The sequence below is a fragment of the Perca fluviatilis genome, chromosome 4, assembly GCF_010015445.1.
Source record: "Perca fluviatilis chromosome 4, GENO_Pfluv_1.0, whole genome shotgun sequence".
In the NCBI taxonomy this organism is placed as follows: domain Eukaryota; kingdom Metazoa; phylum Chordata; class Actinopteri; order Perciformes; family Percidae; genus Perca; species Perca fluviatilis.
In genome coordinates this window covers 23,387,991-23,411,983 of record NC_053115.1, presented here as the reverse complement: position 1 = coordinate 23,411,983, position 23,993 = coordinate 23,387,991, and the positions used below count along the sequence as shown (strand labels likewise).

The 23,993-nt window shown below is 39.8% G+C and overlaps 1 protein-coding gene across 1 annotated transcript in view; it reads left to right on the top strand.

Moving 5' to 3' along the window:
- Positions 1-23,993, top strand: part of LOC120557287 (potassium voltage-gated channel subfamily D member 3-like) — a 139,945-nt gene that overhangs the window by 98,896 nt on the left and 17,056 nt on the right. Inside the window, exon 3 of the mRNA XM_039797463.1 lies at positions 19,793-19,955. Within this exon, the coding sequence (XP_039653397.1) occupies positions 19,793-19,955 (163 nt within the window). The remainder of the gene's footprint in view (positions 1-19,792; positions 19,956-23,993) is intronic.

Genomic DNA, 23,993 nt, shown 5'->3' with positions numbered 1-23,993 from the left:
AAAAATAAGATGTTGACAATGTCTGCCCCCCCAATCAATCAATGGAAATGGCGGGTGTTTCACTGAGAGCAATGCTCTCTTTTTCAAGAACTTTGTCACATAGTAACACATTCACACCTGGTTCGTCTGACGTGTTGGCCACTGAGCAGCTCCGCTGGAGCAGTTGGCATTACAGGCCTTGCTCAAGAGCACCTCATTGGTGGTAATTTTGGGAGGGGTAAGTGCTGCTTTTCACTTTCTCTACCCAGATTGATCTTGCCGGTCTGGGGGATTGAACCGACGAACTTCCGGTCACAAGCTTGCTTCAATTTGTTCAATAAAAGAATACTGGAAATATTTTTAATTAAACAAGCGATTTGTTGTATTTTAGCAGTATACTGAAAACAGTAGAAGGAAGAACTGAGCACACTTCAATATTTGTATATTTATCGCAAGTTGTATTGTAATCGTGAAATTTATCGCTGCATATCATGCAGCCCCACGAGTACAAACATAAATGTATTCAGACTAAAAATATGATAAATATAATGTGGAAAAAGCAAGTTGCGAAGCTGAAAGGCATGGATACATTTCTTTTTTATTTGGTTCTCCAGATTGAAGGTCTGGAAATTAAAGCTTTGTTGCACTGTGTATCTCATAGACTACAATACCTTATAAGAAAAGAAGGAACATCTCTATTACACACCACAGAGGTGAAATGAGTATTATATTCAATGTGTCAGAGAGGCAATATCTTTGTTGTTTGCTGGAACTGAATCTGCTACCACTTTTGTCTTCTTGTTCAAAAGAACTATGCAAGGAGTGGAGGCCCTGTTGTTTTTTGTCATCTAGGTACAGTATGAATTCAATCAGCCTGGGGGCACGATTTACTGAACCAACAAGGGAAAACAAAGATGCCTTAATTAAGAACAACAGAGGAGAGAAAGTCATTGCTGTTGTGAATGAGCTGAATGGATGCCTGTGGGTGGGATATGGATCTTGTGATGAAAAAAGAATTTGTTCCACACACATCAGAAAATATTTTGTTCATACTCTACACATGCGCATTGTCCAAATATCTCATTAAGCAGTAAAAGATACCGATATCTGAATATCTTTGAACCGCTTGTTTTTTATATTACTTTTTTTTGTGGTGTTTGATGCAAATCTGTTTTCTAATATTAAATGAAAAATGACTGAAATACTACGTATCTCTAAAAAGTATGCTCGAGGATGACTTTCTGATGAAATTTCCAGCAACACTTTTTTGACAACTTTTGAAAAAGAAACTCGCTTAGTGATATTTTTTTCATTAAGAATAGTATTTCCTTTTTCTTCCCTTTTCTCACTGCATTAGTGGACCCAAAGGCCAGATTTATTTTAAACAGATCTTTCATGTTATTTTGTTGCCTTTGGTTTTATTAAATGCTAGTGGAACCATGTCTGAACAAGGGTTTTAATAAGGGTTTTCTTTTTATAAAGCCACCATTGTTTGTGCTGTTACTCTTGTTGTTTTGTAGTCTTGTAGTTCTGTTCTCTCATTAGTTTTGTCCCTCATGAAAAAAACAACTAAACAACTTGTACTGTTATCATTTCATTAGATTCTATCTTTGTCTCTAGACTTTAATTAAGATAACCTATAAAAGGACCCTTTTCTCTGTTTTGCTGGATTTTGTCTGGGTGCCTAGTGAAGTGAAATAGAGGCATCCTAAACAATCCTGTTGATAAGACTGTCAGCACTCTTCTCTGGATTAATGGCTTTTTAAACTTTTCTCTTAAAAGTGTACTGTCTAATGACACCTTTATAAGGCTTAGTTTATGCTTTGTTGGTCACAAAAGATGGTTCCATACCTCTCCCCACATATGGACACATAGAGACGAATAGTAGTAAGACAGAGCAGTGATCATACTTGTGCTTGTGACAAGACGTGTAGTTTCAGACACAGAAATAGATAAAAATGAATTCATATTTATTTGGGTGAGTCAAAGTTTTTAGCACTTTTACCCGCATTTTTTGAGGAAGTTCGTGTTACCATGGCAATGACACACATTTATGCAAATTCAAACACAACAACAACAACAACTACAACTTTATCGTAGAAATGCTGAATTCCTGTCAACGGGCAGTTTCTATATCACAAGGCATATCAGATTGTAGTGATACAGGACACATTACTTACATCCTGGGTGGATGCTAATCAAATAGTAAGAAGCGTGTGAATAAAGCTACAGTATGTAGTAGTTTTAGTAGTTTTTGTTTTTTAAATTATTACATAACATCATGCATCTGCTGCCCCACACAGAAATTAAATTCTTAAAAATGTCATGCTTAATAGTGAGGATTATTTCCTCTTTAGTCTCTATCCACGTAATTCCGCTGGATTTTTGAATTTTAAACTCCAGTCGATTTATGAGGACTATGGTTAACAGCTCCTCAGATCTCTGCAGGGTAAATCCAGACAGCTAGCTAGACTATCTGTCCAATCTGAGTTTTCTGTTGCACAACTAAAACAATTTTAAACGTACACGTTCCACCAAAACAAGTTCCTTTCCCGAGGTTATTTAGCAGCGGCTTTGCGGCGGTTTGTTTTTAAGACACAAAAAGAAGGATAAAAGAGATTCATAATCAAGCGCTTCTCCCACTTGTTGGAATATTAAAGGCTGACAAAGTTACAGCCAAAAATAGTTTCTTTTTAAGGGTTTCCCTTATACTTTTCCTTAAGAGAGAATAATAATATTTTATTGTTTAGTAAGTGGCCATGATATATGTAAGATATTCCACTCCAAATCCTCACGGTTGCATGCCTCCGCCAACAAGTCAAGTTGCAGTTTACATTCATGTCGTTCCATACTTACATAATATATGTAGTGAAGACTTTAAAGGAAAATAATAAAAAAGTATTAAGTATATTTTTTGGTAAAATGAAAGTTATCACTATATCGACATGTATTCCAGTGAAGACATTCCTGAGTTATCGTGTTCATGAGAATGGGGGTGACAACCCGAAACATAATGGCTCTGGTCACGGCTATTGCCGGCATGGCGGAATAAAAAAGCACAACAAAGCAAGTGTTGGAGGTGTTTCATTCATCTTATCCACATGTGTACAGTCTAGAAGTGTGTCATTTAAGGCTTTGCTTTTGCCATCACCCCACTGTGAATGATCCCTGTGGTCCAGGACACATTTGATGCCAATTACTCTCTACCTGCTGCATCACAAATACCACATTTGCATCCGTCTCTTCATGCGGACTCCTGAAGTGGGATGCCACTCCTCTTGAGTGATACAACAGTAGCTCCTTGGGTCTCCCGAGCCTTTCTGGCAGCCTACTTTCTTCTGTAACCTACTTAGGAGGCTTTTTTAACAGCTCCCAAAGAAAGCTTTTTAATTTCTGTTCTCATCTCAAGCTCTCTAATGGAGCCGGATGGAAAGACCGCTGATTGGTGGTTGGACATGAGGAGGGATATACCGTAAGAGAAGGTAGACATGTGGGAAGGTGGTTAGTGGAGGTGTGTGATGGACAGTTGAAATGTAAATGCTAACAGCAGTGGCTCTCTTCTAGGAATCTGTCAACCAACTGGAAGTCAAATAAGGTGTGAAATAAACAGTGTTTGTCTTATTATGTCTCACTGTGTATTAAGTGTAATTTGTGAAAACAAAGCATTGTGCAGATGCTGTCTCAGGTTGCCATCCGTAATAGTAGCACTAATTCACACCTCTGCAACAAGGCTTCGACAAACTCACTAAACCAGATGTCTCATCTTCTGTAAAGCCACTTTCTATCGTTATATCTATAGATACGGTATGATAACCTTCAGCAAAAGTACCACAGTTTTACGGTATTATGGTATTGCAATTACAGCTATAAATGTATTAATTTTGAAATGTCTGGGTTTTCCATTGAACACAATGTATTTTTTATTTTTTAACTTAGGGTGAGTTAAAAATAACTCATCCCCAACAAGGCACTGAACCCACAGCTGTCCTGTAGTGAATCATGGCCAACAGAACAGGAGCACCCTACCTCCAAAAATTCCTAGTTGTGCGTTAGACAAATGCTTTTATACCCAAATAAATAAAACAGATAAAGTTGAATACATTCGCTACTCTTCGCCATAACAAGGAAACATTTGTTACTATGTACTCAGTTGTCCTCTCAACAACTATTAGATTTATTACCATGACTTGGTATAAATATTGATGATACTCACAGGATGGTGGTGATCCACTGACTTTTCCCTATCATCACCATAAGATTGACATTTTTAGTTTTTAGTGAAATGTCCCCCCTCAGGACGAATGGAAATGACTTTAATGAAATATGAAGCTTTTTATTTGTTCAATATTTTTGGTTTGTTTGGATCAGCCTCAACTGTAGTTTGTGTTTAATGCTAATTAGCAAATGTAAACATGCTAATATTCTAAACTAAGATGGTAAACATAGTAAACATCAAACCTGCTAAACATCAGAATGTTAGCTTTGCCATTGTGAGCATGTTAGCATGCTGTTATCAACATTTAACTTAAAGTGTAACTCTGCCTATCTAGTGCCGCACAGAGCTGCTAACATGGCCATAGACTCCCTGTCATGTATTTTAATTGACTGATGCATGAATAAACAGGGTTCACTACAATTGTAAAACCACTAGGAAAAAGCAGTGCAAGGAAAGTGTAGAAAATATTTTGGCGTTCTGCATGACCCAAATTATTTGTGAGGCTGAACGTAAAATGTACATGATGTTGTGTTTGCAGACACTGGCATTTACACATATGCTTCACCACCAGTAGGTGGCAGTATGAGTGGTGTGATGAATCGAATATACCAAGTGGTAAGGGTAGAAGGAGAGGAGAAGGTGTGAAGAAGAAGAGTGTACATGGGAGTGAAAGAAGTGCTACGAGTGTAAAAGTAATGCTGAAATGAAGTAAAGTCTGAAAAGAATTATCCGTCTCCGTTTTGTCCAAGAACACAACACATAAAGTTTTCTCAAGTATCCAGTCTTCGTGCTTCTGATTATGGGCATTGGAGGATAACTAAGTCAGCATCGCCAGTGACACACTTTTGGAGGGTTTTATTATCCATATCGACTCCACACAGCTGGTTTAGGATGGCTCTTAATATGACAAATGATCCATGCAAACACATAAACAGAGACAGAGTTATTTGAGCTATGTCACACTTACAGGCATTCTTACAGGTTATCCCTCAAAATGCAATTGCTAATGCAAAATACTTGCACATCAAAGCAATTTGTAGGACAGTGGGTTGGCATGTCATATCCAGCTGTCCTTTGATATGATGTCAATTTAATCTTGTTCCTGCACAGTCTGTGCAGAGCTTGTTATTGCTCCAGTGATGGAGCTCAATCACAGAATTACCAGATTGGCCCATTAGGGAGGGAATGGACAGCACTTCCTGCTTATTAATTGCCACATTTTCATTTCCTTGCACTCGATACAACACAGGAGGCAAGTTCACCAGATCCACCACTAATTATGTTGCATTCCATCACATCATGGTTGAGGACATTTTAGAACCACTGATTAAGAACTCCACTGGATACACCCCTGGTGACAGAGATTATGGCCAGGAGGAAGAGAAGCAGAGATGAGAAACTAATTGGTTGTGGGTTAAATCCTTGGCTCAAATGATGACTTCTCTTGTCCAACATTAGACTCACCAGATGTCACATATTCTCATGTTGGAAAGTTCACAGCGAACACAAATTAAAAAGTAGAGTCCACAACAACTTAGCAGTCTGAATACTTGACTGTAGGGACATTTAAGGTGGAAAAGCTTTCTGTGTGTATGCACTAAATACAAGAATGGTAATTGGGAACCAGATTTCATAGTTAAAATGTATTTTTCTTTGTTTTACGATATATTTATTGAAGAAAAATGTGTGAGACCGTAAACAGGACAGTTTTTGCAGTGACACAAAGATGTTTACACTGAAGCCAAATGAAATGATAGCCTTTACACTAATAATACTCTGGGTTTAGTACTCATGCCAAATATAGGCTATCAAGTCCCCAACTATTGAGCCAAATAATCTGGGTTATTTTTAAGAGGTGGATGCTGCAGTATGTATTTGAATTGAATCGCACAGTACAAAGAAGATCGTTAACAATGGGTCTTATTCATCAACAGGGTGAAGAAGGTTTGCACAGAAAGGGTTTTCAGTTCCTGATTAATACACTTACTTAGTCTTTGCAAACATTTGGTCGTTTATTACTTAGTATTTCATCATTTTGAAACATTCCAAGCACGCAGAAATGTTAATTATTCAGCCTGGATAAGTCCGTCTGCCATTCACTGCAGTCACATAGTACAACACCGTAACTCCTCTGTTCACCAGGAGGAAGAATGTGATTTAGAACAAAGCCTAATGCTCGATGCTGTATTTTATAGCTGTGTTTGTAATTTAATCTGGCAATAATTGTTATTGTCCTCATCCACTGAAATGCAAGGTTTGAAATGCAAGGTTTAAAGGCTTAATGTTTTATTGTCTGTTGCATGGCTCAGCACTGATATACAATTGTTTCTGATGTTCTGCTGCCCCAGCACTTCTCTGAGCTGCAAACGCTGCTACATCTCTGCAGACGAATGAAACACAAAAGACAAATGTGAATTTCCTGTCACATCCTCGGGACACTATGCTTCATTACTTCCGATGATTGCATAGCTGAAATTGTCAATGAAACCTGTCTGACAGCATAGAGAGATACTCCATGAAGAAGCCCAGGCTGCCTTGACAAACAGAAGCAAAGAACCGTGAGCAGGGATTCAGAGTAATCATCCATGGTGGGGAGGGGGAATGAAAATACATGCAGCATTATACTGATTTAAAGTTGTTGGAATAACTTTTGATCATTTTATTAACAGTTGTTAACAGACATTTTTTGTATACTTATCCAATATATTCTTTTTCTGTCAGGTTTTCTCTTATTGTACTTCTGTCGGATTCAGCAAAGCCTGAAAGTAATGGCACAAATTTGCTTTTTACTCCACTATATTTATATATATAGTTAATAGTTAATTCCAGATTAAGATTTTACATAAAAATATGATAAGGGTATACTGTAGAACACAGCACATTGTCAAAAGTTAAACCAGTAGTTTCCAACCTTTTTAGCTTGTGACACCTTGCAAAAAAGTGTCCCTTTGGAGCCCCTTGTCCCATTTCAGATATTTTAGTTGTTTAGCCATTTCACCTTAGAGACATTTCTTCTCTCAACTTTTCAAGCTTCTCAACTTCTTCAAATATTTTTTTTGTGAAATGTTAGATACTATTTAATTCTGTGTAGCAGATCATTGTTTTTCTTCTTTTCTTCCTGTTAATCATCTCATGACCCCCCTAATTAATTTTACCCTTTACCCTTTGCTCGACCCGTTGGTTTGGAACGATTGGATTAAAGTCACATAGGCATGCCAAGTTTATACTTTTGATACTTAAGTATACGACTTTTACTCTTAGTGGAGTGGAGTATTTGTATGTATTGGTACTTTTACTTAAGTAAATGATGTAAGTTTCACCACTGGGAATACCACTTGTTCATGACCAGCTGGCACACATGACATTTGATCATTTATGCAAATGATCAACAACACCCATAAAAGTACTATGTCAGGCTTCCTGTTCCATTTGTGGACAACATTCATGCTTACCCCAAATATAAAAATGTTCTACTGCAGAGCTAAAAGGCCTGCTGCTGGAAATCAGCAGAAGAAACATAACAGATTTAGCAGTGTCAGCAGTCATATTAGGTGGCAGGAAAAAATCAGAAAACATTACTACAGCTGTCAGCGCTGTGTCCCCACAGATCCATACGCTGACAGAGATAAAGACAGAATTGTTTGATATAAAGTGAGATGCCAAAAATGTGTTGCTAAAACAAAACGGTACATGTCTTAAATGGGACGCGGGATGCACAAGAAATAGTTATATTTATATTCCACGATGTTATACTGTTGCTGCAATTAAGACTTGCATAAAGACCCTGAGACAACATCTAAATATTTGCCATGCTGAAAAAACACTCATGCTATTAAAATCTATTAAAAAAATTTAAACTTCAAATTAATTCAAATTAAGGCAATAGGTTTATTGTTTATTGTTAAAAGGATCCCCATTAGCTATCACCAAAGTGGGACGAGCTAATCTTCCTGGGGTCCAACAAAAAGAAAAAAAAATCAATTAACAATGATAATCTAAAAGCAGTAAAACATTGTAGACATCATTATAATAAACATCATCAGAAATTATTCAGAATAAGTTATTACAGTATTACATTCATTATTACATTCATACAGTAAATATGTCCATTCCCTATTTACAATTTTAAATAGTGCATTCTCAGATGGTACTTGAAAGAGACTTTGCTATTCATTTTACGTATATTCAGTGGGCAATTATTCCAATGATTGATGGCACGATAAATAACTGTTCTCTTTAAAGCATTTGATTTTGGGCGTGGTAACATCATCTGGGCATCATCAGTTGACCTAGTCAAATGAGAAGGAACCTGATTACACCTAACAATTTGGTTATATAAGAAAACAGGTTGAGAAAAAAATGAAGTTGTATTGAAAACCAGCCTGTTCTCTACCGTTAACCATGAGAGTCGACGGTGCATACTGGGACAATGTAACAGTAACCTGGCAGCTCTGTTTTGGGCAGTTTGTAATTTCTTTAGTTGACCTTTAGATGTAGATGACCATACAGGTGCACAATAAGCCAGGTCCCACAATTTGTGTAGGGACAAAAGAAAGACATTTCCTCACCATAGAGATACCACAACCCATTTTCTTCACTATGGTGTCAATATGTTCTGCCCATGACAGCTGACTATCTATTATTGTGCCTAGTAATTTTACTTTATCTACCTGTTCTATAGGTTCCCCAGACAAGTTCAAACTCATCTTTGGTGTAGATGACAGTTTATGACTCGATCCCAAGATAATTGATTTGGTTTTCAAGATGTTCAGTACCAACTTATTTTGTTTTATCCAATCAAAAACCATATACTCAGCTGATAAAACATTGTCCAGTTCACTGACAGTTTTTGCAGCATAATGCAATGTGGAATCATTAACATACATTTGTACAGTTGCTTTACACAATACTGATGGTAAATCATTTGTGAAGATGGCGTATAAGAGTGGTCCCAGGCAGCTCCCTTGCGGGACCCCGCAATCCAAGACCTTAGAGTGAGACCAACTGCCAGTGTAATAAACTCGTTGCGTCCTACTTGTGAGATAACTCTTCATAAATTGGATGGCGGTTGGACTAAATTCTTAGCATTCTAGTTTACCGATGAGTAGATTGTGATCTATGACATTGTATGTCGCACTAAAATCAAGTAATACTGCACCAGTCATCTTTAAATTATCCATTTCCTTGAGCCAGTCATCTGTCATTACTGTAAGGGTGGAACAAGTTGAATGGTTATGTCTATAAGCATGTTGGAAATCTCTGTTCAAGCCGTTACAGTCAAAGAATTCCTGTTTTTGTGAGTGGACTATTCTCTCCATCAGGTTACTAAGAACTGGGAGAATAGTGATAGGTCTACTGTTCTTCCCAGTGAGTGCTAGTCTGCCATCTTTAGGTAATGGAATAATTTTACCTTCTTTCCAGATAGTGGGAAAAACACCTTTCATTAAGCAAGCATTTAATATTTGACATAACGGACTGCAAACATAGTCAGCTGCCAGGCCAAGTACTTTACTGTCCAGCATGTCAGTAATCACTGAGCCGTGTTCGGGCAGGGACTTCAACAACTTCCTTACTTCCCGCTCCTCCACACTATTAAACTGGAAAGTGCACATCACATTATTTTTTATGAGCTTTAGATAATTAGAATCAGTATTGTCCATATTCTGCCTTAGTGCATGGACCTTATTTATGAAGAAATCATTAAAATAATTTGCTATATCAGATGGCCTTCTGATTCCACAAAGGAAGTCGCTCCAGTTGTTTGTCTCCCCATTATTTCATTAAGGGTTTTCCAGAGCTCTTTACCATCTTGCTTTACAGCATTTATTCTTTGCGTGTAATATTCTTTTTTCATCAATCTATTCCATTTTGTAACCTGATTTCTCAGTTGACAGTACTTGAATCTGTCCTCCACTAATCAAGACTTTACTAATGTAGATTTGGCTTCATCTCTTTCCTTCATGAAGCTCTTTATAGTCTCATTCAGCCATGGAGCTGGTCTCGCTTTTACAATACACTTTCTCATAGGGGCATGCCTATCAACAATCTTCATGAAGCTTTCCATAAAGATATTTAAGGAGGCCTCAGGCTCTTCAGCAGCATACACATCAGTCCAGTCAATATCACCAACATCTGCCAAAAAACTTTCCAGAATGAATTATTTGAACATCCTTTTATGTACTATATTTACCTTACATTTAGGAATTATAGTTTTCCTGGTCCATCCATCCATCTTCGTCCGCTTATCCGGTGTCGGGTCGCGGGGGGAGCAGCTCCAGCAGGGGACCCCAAACTTCCCTTTCCCGAGCCACATTAACCAGCTCTGACTGGTGGATCCCGAGGCGTTCCCAGGCCAGGTTGGAGATATAATCCCTCCACCTAGTCCTGGGTCTTCCCCGAGGCCTCCTCCCAGCTGGACGTGCCTGGAACACCTCCCTAGGGAGGCACCCAGGGGGCATCCTTACCAGATGCCCGAACCACCTCAACTGGCTCCTTTCAACGCAAAGGAGCAGCGGCTCTACCCCGAGCTCCTCACGGATGACTGAGCTTCTCACCCTATCTCTAAGGGAGACGCCAGCCACTCTCCTGAGGAAACCCATTTCGGCCTCTTGTACCCTGGATCTCGTTCTTTCGGTCATGACCATAGGTGAGGGTAGGAATGAAAACTGACCGGTAGATCGAGAGCTTTGCCTTCTGGCTCAGCTCTCTTTTCGTCACAACGGTGCGATAAATTGAATGTAATACCACACCCGTTGCACCGATTCTCCGACCAATCTCCCGCTCCATTGTCCCCTCACTCGCGAACAACTCCCCAAGGTCATTTGAACTCCTTCACTTGGGGTAAGGACTCATTCCCTACCTGGAGTAGGCACTCCATTGGTTTCCTGCTGAGAACCCTGGCCTCAGATTTAGAGGTGCTGATCCTCATCCCAGCCGCTTCACACTCGGCTGCGAACCGATCCAGTGAGTGCTGAAGGTCACAGGCCGATGATGCCATCAGGACCACATCATCTGCAAAGAGCAGCGATGAGCTCCCCAGCCCACCGAACTGCAACCCCTCCCCACCCCGACTACGCCTTGATATCCTGTCCATAAATATTACAAACAGGATTGGTGACAAAGCGCAGCCCTGGCGGAGGCCAACCCTCACCTGAAACGAGTCCGACTTACTGCCAAGAACCCGGACACAGCTCTCGCTTTGGTCGTACAGAGATTGGATGGCCCTGAGAAGAGACCCCCTCACCCCATACTCCGCGCACCTCCCACGTATCTCGGGGCCCGGTACCATATGTTCCAAATCCACGAAACACACGTGGACCGGATGGGCATACTCCCCGGCTCCCTCCAGGATCCTTTGCGAGAGTGAAGATCTGGTCCATTGTTCCACGACCAGGACGGAATCCACATTGTTCCTCTTCAATCTGAGGTTCGACTATTGGCCGAACCCTCCTTTCCAGCACCTTGGAGTAGACTTTACCAGGGAAGCTGAGAAGTGTGATGCCCCTGTGTGAGTTTTCCTGGTAATTGCTATTATATTATGGTTACTAAAACTAAAACCCACAGTTGACAATAAGTCAAACAAGTATTTTCCCCCTGGCAGAGCGTATTTGTACATGACTCACAGTACAGACCTGGTCACCAGATCAGCATGTTATATTAAAGTACAATTTGTTTGAAATCTTCAGACCAGCAGAAAAAAACCTAATGGGGGAAAAAAATTGGACACTGGCTGTACTTGGCAGCATAGCTGTATGAATATTAAGCAGGGAGTTGAAAAGGACAATGCTTGCTTGGGAAACCTTCCCTGGGTACATAAAGGTTAAGAAGAACAGCCTTTATTCACTGTTTTTATTTTCTGCTTTTGTGCAGCTGTTGGTCTCTCATACATCATCATTTGGTCAACAATTAACCTCAGCTACACCCGCTTTATTCATGCTTTTAAAAAAAAAACACTGCTGTTAAGGTCATGTTCTGAACTGACCTCTGTGGCAGGTTAGTTTGCTCTTGATGTTAACTCTCCCTGTTGAGATAGACCAGCCTCTAATTTAAACAGGAGCTCACATAGGTCATGATGGATGGGGCTTTCTTCTCAGTGACAGCAGTTCACGCAAACTAATATTTCACATCCCTTGCAGGGCTGTAGCAAAGGGTTTAGAAATTAGTTAGGTCTTTTTATGGAGCTTATTTACTCAATTTATTTGCTACTTTATACTTCTACTCAACTAAATGTCAGATGGAAATATTGTTCTTTTTACTCCACTACATTTATTTGACACATTTGACACACAGTTTTTTGTTATGCTTCAATGATATGATGCAGTACTAAACTACTAATCTACCCAGTAGTATACAAAGTATCTAAAATTGGTTCCACATTGACAAACTACAACATTAAAACGCAAATAAAAAATACTATTTGTTTGTGATGAAAACAAAATAATATATGTTCTATAATAATATAACATTTTGAAAGGAGCCATTCTGCATAATGATTAGCCTACTTTTACTTTTGATACTTTAAGTACAATGTCCTCTCATTGCCTCTTTGTTTGGGCGATTGTTCTAGTGCCTGGCAAAGTGGATTGACATTCTCCAAAATCTGCATTTGTATCTACAATGGGATTATCCAACACTGATTATAGTAGCATACTAGCAGAGCCATTCAGATTCAAGGGAGATTATGTAAACTTCATGCAAAGAGATCTCCTATTTAACCTGCAGTGTCACACAGCAAATGTGTGTCCGTGACAAAAAGCTATTAGGATTTGGCAGCTTACCACATATTCAGTAGATTTATATGAATGTGTTAAAGTTAATCCTTTGAAGGCATGAAAGGATTTTAAATTCTCAAACTTTACATGTGCAAAGCATTCACCTACAATTATCACTGTTTCCTTGTCTATGATGTTTGTAACTTGGATGAATAAATAAGCAAGGCAAGGCAAGGCAGCTTTATTTATATAGCCCATTTCAGCAACAGGGCAATTCAAAGTGCTTTACATAAAACATGAAAGAGCAGTTAGAAAACAATTATAAAACAATTTAAAAGACAAGAATAAATTTTACAGTGCAGTATAAGAATTTAAAGAACTGAGAGATAAATACACGAATAAAGAGCAGTTATAACAGTTAAACATATAAAAGCAGATAAAATAGGTTAATAAGCAATTAAATTCAGATCAATTTAACCTTATTAGGGCAAATATATCTTTGCACCAGTACAATAAAGGACATTTGGACTAAGCAGGCTCTCTTAAATCAGCAAAATCCAGCTGAAAAACAATCCATGAGTTGGTAGAATCATTGATGACTTGAAACAATCAATCTATCATTTTGTTTGTCAGCTTTGAATCAATTGCACCAGATGGACACAAGAAGCATTTGATTATAGAGAAAGTGTCATTTAAGAAGAGTAATGACCTCAAATTTGGAACAAAGTGAACATGAGCTTAAAGTTTTTGCTCTTCACATTATTCCCATAAGTCTTGCCTTCTACTGCAGCCAGCAGCATACTCACAATTCACTTTTGGGGGGATCCAAGAAAAGTTATAGTTCATAATTGGATTTAAAACATTGGAAGCTTAAGCTAGGTTTATGCTTGCACGATCACGCATTTTGCATGAAGCATGAAGGCTCTGCACGTTGTTGTGGCATTTGGTAGTACACCGCCAAATATTTGTCAACTAAGCGGCCATTGCACATGCAGGCCTTTTTAGACATGACTGTCAAAAATCGATAAAAGCAAACAACTTGAATTAAAAAGTAAAATAATGAATTATTTTGACTATTAATTTTGTCTCAGGATTTTAGAAAGATAGCCAATTTGTTTTTAAATGCTTTAAAAACAGTAGATTTTAAAAATCTACATTTGAGTAAATATTTTGCCAGGGAAAATCAAATTGTTTGCAGGATATTCTTTGCTTCATTTTAAATTTTTGTTAATCCAAATATTTGTCACCTTTCTTTACATGGAAAGTATAAAGGTGATTAAGTATGTCAATGAATACTTGTATGAGATATGAGTTCACAGTTCCTTACAATTCCACCTCAGCATTGAGGAGTTGCATGTTTGGTCTATGCCGCTCTTTCGGTAACACTCATTAACTTCTTGCTTCTTCATAGAATATGTTGTTTGTACGCGCCCTGGCATTTCAGAACATACTGCAAAAAACAACGTGTTAAAGGGGTGGTTCAGAATTTTGGACATAGGACCTCATTTTCAAGTTAGCCAGTGTGTTATTTATCAGTGGAGACAGTTTTCAACCCTTTTCATCCAGTCCTTCCAGTTGCAGAGTTCGCTGGTGCTAGGCTAGTGCAAGTCAACAGTATCTGCTAGCCTGCCATTAAAAGCAGTCTTACACACTCCACAGTACACCCGAGTCAAATAAATTATAACACCAGACTATCGATGTAAATGTCTGTTAATAGAATAATGTTATAGTTAAAACTATCCTTGCATCGCATAGTTTGCAATAGTTATACTTTGTTCCCTGTAGTTGGTAGCATAGGCTACAGCAGCGGCGGAGTGATATTACCTAGGCTACTGAGAAAGCCGGTTTACATGACAATCACGCAACTTTATTTACCTGCCGCTGTGAGCTCCAACTAATTCCACTCTGCCAGGCTATAACTCACATAACGTTACCGGTACATGAAAGCACACGGGCTAGCAATTTGCATGTAAACTGTCCGAGCTTACATGACGTTTCTGTCAGCAATTACCTAAAGTTAGCGGTTAGCCCAGCCAGGTATCTACCAAGAGTGTAGCTATACCGTTCGCTAACGTTGTCACTCTCCACAATGCATCGTTATCTCCACTAACGTTGTCAGTCTCAATCTATCAGTAACATCTAGGCTAACATTATGAAAGGGGCTAGCTTTATTAGCTAGAGTAGCCTATCAAAAGTTATTACCTGTTCATCAGTAGCTGTTGGTGCATCTAGAAAGACGGATGGAACCACATTCGTTGTCAGTGACTTGTGGTCCTTTAGATTGCGGGGGTTTTCAAAGTCGTCTGATCTAAAGTGATCACTACTCATTCGCCACAAGCCAGCAGCAAGAAGCCACATTTGGTTCCTTTGTGGATCTCCCAATGGAAATTTGTGGAAACTCTGTGGTGCCCATCTGTTTGATTTATTTTTATAATTTCTAAATGCACACTGAATCACCATGTTGCCTAGTCCTTAGTTTCCAATCCAATGCTTCAATACCAATGTACTAGGCTACTACAAGGTTTCCCGACTAGAGCGCGCTTCTCTGTTTACTTTTTGGCGCATTACTACTAACCAGAGCTAAGTGAAATTCCGCCGCTGCTGAGAAACTAGTACCTCAAAATGTAATGTGATCATTGAGATGCAAGGGTAGTTTTATTTCTAACATTATTTTATCAACAGACATTTACATCGATAGTCTGGTTTTATGATTAATTTGCTTCGTGTGTACTGTGGAGTGTGTAAGACTTTAGCTTTAATGGTAGGCTAGCAGATACTGTTGACTTGCGCTAGCCTTGCACCAGCAAACTCTGCAACTGGAAGGACTGGATGAAAAGTGTTGAAAACTGTCTCCACTGATAAATAACACACTGGCTAACTTGGAAATTAGGTCCTATGTCCAAAATTCTGAACCACCCCATTAAGCATAAATGCCTTTGTGTATGCTCGTAGCTTTCTTGCCACCGTGGTGGCCAGCGCAACGTTATTTACACTTTACAATCCTCAGTCTTTCTGCCATACTCCTACTTTCATGCCAATGCAATGTGTAATTTATTAATATGTTATGATCTGTTATGAAGTGCTTCTTAAGAATGGTTACATAGTCCATTAAATCAGCTCCGGGACCCATTTCAGCTGTAGCATTAGCAGCCAGCAGTGACCCTCCATCTTCAATCACAGCACCTGCTGTGTTGCGTTCTCCACCACTTCATGTTATCTGTTGATCTTATCCAGCTGTTTATTTTTTTCAATTGGACCAAAAAAAACATGTGCTGTGTGTTCTGGATTCATCCATAATTAACGCTTTAGAACTATTATTGACCCCACTTATAGCCGCTGCAGCAATAATTAGGGTAGGGCAAATTAAAACATGTGTACACAAAGTTAAGTAATGCTAAAGTCATCGCATGGACTGCACAAAACAACACTAATTCCAGTGTAAGCTCTGAACACCTGAGCAAGAGTAACACAGCCCCCCTACCCCTCCCCAATGATTAAAAAACTTGTTTTGGCCTTTAGCTGCTCTCATGGTAACAGTTAATGTTCTTCATCACAGCTTTAACAATGTTTGACTTGGTTTGAGACTGCCGCTTTTAATTCTACCTCCCATAAACAAAAATCATTCAGCCGGATTGATTGCTTTGGTTTCATTGGGCCTTTTTGATTCAGCACGTCCAATCCAATTCTGTTTTACTTGATGCCCATCACAGATCTATGAGGAGCACGCTGTTGCTTCTACATGTTGTGGAAGCAACAGCAGACTTTCTTTTAATGAAGAGCAAAACAAAGAGATTGGAAAGGTAAAACACATGACTGAATAAATCCCCTCACAATTGATTTTTCCACCTGCTTAGGCTTCTGTTTCAAACTGTGGCAGATGGAAAAAGCTAAGTAATGAATCCCTGTAGAAGACCATTTACCGGGGAAATAGCCCTACTGCTGTGTTTCATTGCCTTGTTGCATCGTTTAACTACTCTTGCAGGCTTTTCTTGAATAATTCATTGTTTACGTAATTTACTCTATACTGGCCTGTCTCATGGTAGCACCTTTCCGAATATTGTTTTGAAAAGGTTAACAGCTTTCCTGTCATTAAGGCAAACCATATATTCACCATATTTGCTTATCTAGGAGACGAGCACCTTCCTGACCTTCAGTGTTTTGTATTATTTATACATAAATATTTATATTTCTCCCTAATTAATCCTAAATTTAAATGAGCGAACGTTTCTAACTCTTGACATTTCATGCTGCAGCTGCCCACTGCTGTGTGAAACAGATTTTTTAGTTTTGTGCAGTTTATTTGACAAAAATCAAATACAGCAGTAAACAAATACAAATATATGAGACATTGTCAGGGATAACACAACAAAGTCCAGGACTTATTTAAATGTCTGAAGTGAACTAACTCACTGCAAAGGGCAACATTTTTAATATTCCACCGTATCGCAGTTGTAATGTTTGACACGTCACATTGGGTATGAAGTGTCAAACATTATTACAACAAAGCAGTCAGAGACACAGCCAGGAGAATGTCATCTCTCCTCAGCTGACAGACAGTGAGTGGAGCGAACTGTGAAGTGATTTGTCTGATTGCCTGGCAGCCACGAGCAGGACTCGGCAACAATAACAACAAGCCCTGTGGTCAAATCTCCTTTGCTTGATAATAATTCCTCATATTTCTGACTCTCTGCCTTCTGTGATCGCAGTTCACATCAGCCTGCCTGCTATGAGTTTTCAAAGAACATAACACATTTTCACTATATTCCCTTTAAGGGTATTTTTTTCTGGATTTAGACCAGATTATTTGACTGGGATCAGTTGATGCAGGTCAATCCTCTGTATGCCAGAAATAGGAGAAATAAATCAAAACAGTCTTTTAATGTTACCTCATTTGTGTCATTAATTGCAGTCTGCATCATCTGAGCTCCTCTTTCCTTTGTAGGAAAAAGATCTTTTTCAAAAGAGGATTTGAGCAACATCACGTTCTTCCCTCTTGTACGTTGCTCAGGCACAGCAGAAGGCTGGGTTTGTGATAATCCCCCAGCTCTTCAATTTGTGGGTAGTAAACAGGAGGTAATCTCGGATTATGGCGCTTTTCAGCATAGAGAGTGGGAGCTTTGGGCCCAAAAAAAAAAAAAAAACAGTCTGAAAAGTGGAAAGCCAGCCCCCACGTCTGGGCAGAGAGCAGCCCTCAATAGACACAGTGGTCAACAGTGCATGAGGCTTACCTGTCAAGAGTCTCGTGTCAAGAACGCAGTGGAGAGGAAACTCAGAGGAGCCAAAGAGGCCAGAGAGGAAGAGAGAAATGGGCTTTTTCATAAGTGCAAGTGTTAACTTTAGAACTTTGAGGATCAAAATCGAAACCCATGCTTTATCTGTTTTTTTAAAGTGGCCCGTGAGGAAATTAGTGTGTCGAGGACTTTGGTCCCAAGAACTGTCTCTTATGCAGAATATCCACTTCCTCTTTCTTGTAGTCTTCCTCGTTTTCTGATTACTTTGATTTTCTCTCAAAATGGTAGCGATCATGCGGCAGTAAACATTGCTTCGCATACCACCAGTGATGGACTGGGATCAACAAACAGCCCTGACATTTGCAACACACCGGTATTTGTCAATAACCTAGCTTGTAAATTAGGAACTCTGCCTTCCGAGTGAATCTTTCCACGCACCTCGCTGCAGTACAATCTTGAATATTTGTGGCTGCATGCATAAAACAACTTATCAAAATTAACAAATTATCAGTAATGGCCCATAGGGGTCCATAAGGGGGCGGCCCTTCTGGCATTTGCCCAAATTCCAGATGGCCAGTCCGTCACTGCATACCACTACTTAAACCTGTCAGCAGCCTCTCCAGTGTCTTTTCTCAGCCGCTTACAAGCTCCTTCTAGAAGTCTGTATTTTAAAATCCATTTGTTTCACTACACGCCATCATGGCCCACAGTGTTGGCCAGTGAGTCAACCTTGGCTTCTTACTGGCCATGGATCCCACTGGCAAGGCTTTGTTATGCCCAGTCTGAGCTGAATAAATAGCAGTGGTCCTATCTCTACCTCTGTCCACCTGTTACAGCAGTCAGTCACCTGTAATTGAATTATTGGAAGCCCAAAGGAAGCTGAAAACAACAGGCGTTAAAATGTGGAACAGTCTGTAATCATTCCCTTATCTATATAATAAATACTTAATAGTTATAGCTGCTCCAATAAATGTTTTTATATTAACAAAAGGTGATGTGTTTACAGCTTGATTCAGCAGCCCTCAATGACAGGTGGAGTGTCTCATAAATGGGATTATCGCATTTATCTAATGCAATATAGGTTGGATTTTTGGCAAAAACACATTCAAATAAAATCACACAAGTAAATATAGTGCTCTAAAATAGGAAGTGCTTTCGGACACAGCCAAAGTGAGATCAAGGAACTACTTCTGACTACCTTTTAAATAAACTAATTTGTCATCACGTTCTTACAGATTACAAAGTACCTAATTAATTGAGCACCACCAGCTTTGATGCTTTGATACATGATGGCAATTATTTTTTCCCTTCTGATCCATGTGGACCCTGTGGTGTTTTTTATCTGCCACTACATTCATATGCAACCAGAACCCCTGTCTGGACTTGGAATGGGGGCTTCCGCTGCTCTTTTGTTTCTTTATTTTTGGACCTTTCTGATGAGTGGCAGGCAGCATTAAAATCAATGCTTTGTCTACAGTAGCAGGCCCCAAAATGTCAAGGTATATTCAAATACTCTATCCTCTCCAAATGTATTTTTTCATGCACAAATTGCCTAACAAAGAGGTGGATGGAAACATACCTACCGTATCCTAAGTCAACACCATCTATTTCAGCAGTTTGTTTTTTCAACCTTTTCTCTTCCGTCTCATTTCTAGGTATGGAGACATGGTGCCAAAGACAATCGCCGGGAAGATCTTCGGCTCCATCTGCTCCCTGAGCGGCGTGCTGGTAATCGCTCTGCCCGTCCCTGTTATTGTCTCCAACTTTAGTCGCATCTACCACCAGAACCAAAGAGCAGACAAACGTCGCGCTCAGAAGGTAAAAGTCAGTGTCTTTATTTCATCCCATCTGCTCCAACAGGGACATTCAAGAGTTATGTGTGGGTTAAATAAGTGTGTTTGTGTTGAGGCGTGTGCACATACATATTACCAGACCATTAAGAGTGCACGTTTTTTTTAAAAGGCCAAAGTACACAGGATTATTAGATGTTATTACATTAATGAGAATAAATGGGAGGTTATAAGTGTTGAGTAAAACGGTGGGTGGGTGGATACTAATGGTTATGCTTGAGAAACCTCTTGAATGTCTTTTTATATATATTCAGTTCATTAAAATGATGACAGAGGGTTAAAAGATCTTGATGACTGATACATTTCTTTTTTTTATCAAAAGCACAGATTACATTTTACAAACTAAACTAAAGGTGATGGTGAAAAGGACTTACCCTAATTAGGAATTGTACGTCCGCATTGCAAATCAATGTCCTTTACTTACATCATCCCATACTTTCAAAACTATCACACAAAGGAAATGTTTTGCCCTTCAGACTCACATTATTCAACGTCCTTCTGCACATGCTCACTCCCTATCGCTCTTTCTTTCTCACACACACACACACACACACACACACACACACACACACACACACACACACACACACACACACACACACACACACACACACACACACACACACACACAAATTCAAGTACTAAATTTTAGCTATCCACTCATTACAGTCACCCAGTGGGCTTGACCTTTCTGCCGGGCTAGATAAGAGTGCTATTAAGTTAGAGAGCAGCTGCTGATAGCTAATTGAGGAGGGAGAAGTCTGGTTTGAATCCATAGTGATATAAGAATCCTAGGTGGCTGCTTTCCTTATTAATATATTGCTTTGAATCAGCAGAGATTTTTTTTTTCAGTTCAAACACAATGGAGTGAACTCATTTGCACCTTCATGTGGTCTAGTTTGGCTTAATTTGACCAGTAAGCAATAAAGTAGTTGGGGAGGGGGGCTCTCACCATATTTCTCTCGTAGATGGGTTAGATGTGGTTAGATGTTTTGTATACAGTAACTTCTAATTTTTCTACTTTGTTTTGCTGGCAGCTACAGCCACGTGAAGCTTTAGCAGTTTATTCGCTTAAAATGAGTTAATGGAAGTTCTTTTAGAGTTAGCATCTCCTCTGGAGAAGAAAACCTGCGATACATGATGGTGCTGGGCAGGTAGAGCACAGTAGGTTTTTATGGTATTTATTTGTTTTCAGCACACACAAAAAACTTTTTTTGTTTGTTTATTCCAAAAACAACACTGATAAGACCAAAAATGAGTGACCTCTTTCACATACAAGTATTACTGTTAAAGGGATACTTTGTAGATTTTCAACCAGCGTTGTAACATAACAATGTGGGTAGTATGTGTAAATGAACGATGTTAAACCTATGAGGGCTGTTGCTCGAAACTACAGATTGTACTTCCGCATACGGACACAAACAGTATAGAAGAAGTTCGAGAGAGAGCAGCCACTCTCTTAGATTAAACTGTAAAAAAAAAGAAAAGAAAAAAATGAGAACACCACAGCCTTTTTTCTCTGTTTTCTGGTCATGTAGCACAAATTTCAAAGTCTTTCTACTGCATAGACAGACCAGTTTTATGAGAAGGCCATCTTCCCAGCAGTGAAATACAGTACTTCTTTAATATAACATATTGATTACAGCTCCTATAAATGCTGAAATTCAAAGTTCATTCTTGAACTCGGAAACGACAGGTAGAGCAACAGTAACAATTTTAACCTCTATGATTGACAGCTGCAGAACAGTTATTGAATGGACCTTGTTCTGAGATGGTTTTCTCAACTGCTGTTTCCAAAGTTGACAATTAGCTTTGAACCCAAGTACTAGAATTGTTTTAGCATTCATTGTTAAAGGTCCCATGACATGGTGCTCTTTGGATGCTTTTATATAGACCTTAGTGGTCCCCTAATACTGTATCTGAAGTCTGTTTCCTGAAATTCAGCCTTGGTGCAGAATTACAGCCACTAGAGCCAGTCCCACAATGAGCTTTCCTTAGAATGTGCCATTTCTGAGTCTGCAGCTATTGAGGAGAGGGGAGAAGGTGGGATGTCGGGTGGCTGTACGGCCCGATCGGCAGTTCGGTAGCCATGTACCGCGTTGGTGTAAACGTGTACGTTATTCTTAATGTACTGCGTACGTGTTCAACGGAGACGTTTTCTCATTTTACGTGTAACTGTCGCGTTATTTTTACGGTAAAATGTCACATTATTTTCGGGGAAAGGACGGAGAAGCGGCCGAAATAGCCTCCATAAGCCGGGAGCGCCAGCGAAGCGGCCACTGGGGAACCAGCCGGGAGGCGGCGAAAAGGTCGCTCCATAAGCCGGAAGGTGCCCGCTGGGACCAGCCGGGAGCGCGAAAAGGCCGCTCCATAAGCCGGGGAGGCGCCAGCGAACGGCCCGCTGGGGACGCCCACAATAACGGGATGGCGGAGGTTGGGTTTAAGGAAAAACTTACGGGGAAAAGGAACCTTAAACGCCGGAGAAAGGCTTAAACGCCGGAAAATATGGCGGAAAAGGCGCAAGCTTTAAACGCCGGAGACGGCCACAGTAACAGCGCGGACAAAACGCCACACCGCAGGGACGCCATCCCCGGAAACAAAGCGCCGCGAAACGGAACGCGATTCCCTTCGCCCGGTTGAAAGTCCTGTGTTGTTTTACCCATCCACCACCCCGACCAACCTCCCCCGCGGATTTTCGGCTTTTTATATTACTCCCTACAATTTCGTGCTGTGGTAACGAAATATGCTTCCCATTGAAATACATTAGTTCACATTTTCGTGTTGTCCACCACGTAAAAAACGACAAAAACGTCTCCGTGAACACGTATCAATAGATTCAAATAACGTCACATTTACACGAACTTCCATGAGACCGGGCTGGGCCTTGACCAACTGCCACTTTGCTCGTTTGAAGGCCATGATGTCTCTCTCTCTTGGGTGGGCTAAATTCTCTGGGCGGGCAAAGCAGAGAAAGGGGAGGTAACCTTGCTGCTTATGACCTCATAAGGAGCAAGATTCCAGATCGGCCCATCTGAGCTTTCATTTTCTGAAAGGCAGAGCAGGATACCCAGGGCTCAGTTTACACCTATCGCCATTTTTTTCATGCCATGGGACCTTTAAGATAGATAGAACTTTTTCAGTAAACTATATATACATAACATAAAGGTAGAACTTCTTTTAACCCAAAGGAATTTTTTTCATGCAGGAAAAATACAGTATATTACATTTAAGCAGTTAAGACTACAGAAAGGTGTATCTTTGTTCTCTAGATTCTTTGTAATCTTCTCACAGAGTGAGACTGCTTTGCCAGCCCAGGAAGGTACAACACATTTTACGTTGTTTTTGAATTGGAGAGCTTAGCGGGCAGGAGCTGCTTTGCTGGATTGGTCTAATTGTCTGTTCTTACCTTGTATTCATGCCAACAACTGTAAAAGGTACGTAAGTCACCAACACATTGACTGTGCACCTGTGAGTAGTGTTAATTTCGTCAGACGAGACAAGACTAAATATGTTCGTCAACGACCTTTTTTTCCATCACTAAGACGAGACGATGACGAGACTGCGCCAATGTCCAAAAACGCTGACTAAGACTAAATTAACATGCATTATTGTTGACGAAAAAAGACGAGACTAAAATGTTTTGCATAAAATAAAAACTAAGATAAAATCTCTCTTCATTTTCGTTTACAATCGTCTCTACTTTTTCATCATGAGATAGAATATTCAGCTGTTACCGAGACCCGGTGCTATGGCACCGACAGGTGCCCTAACGACCTATCTACCGGACCGAATAGCAATGCAGATTTTGGTACCTCTTAAATGCCTGCGCTTCTCTCTGATGCTACTAAACGGACGTTAGAGTCAACCGAAACATCGCTGCATGGGGCGCTAGTTAACACTACACTTGGCAGCAGGTAACGTTAGCACACCGTTAGCTAGCAGTTGGAGTAAACACGGTTACAATCATTGACATATATAAAAGGGTTACAATGCTGACAGCTAAACG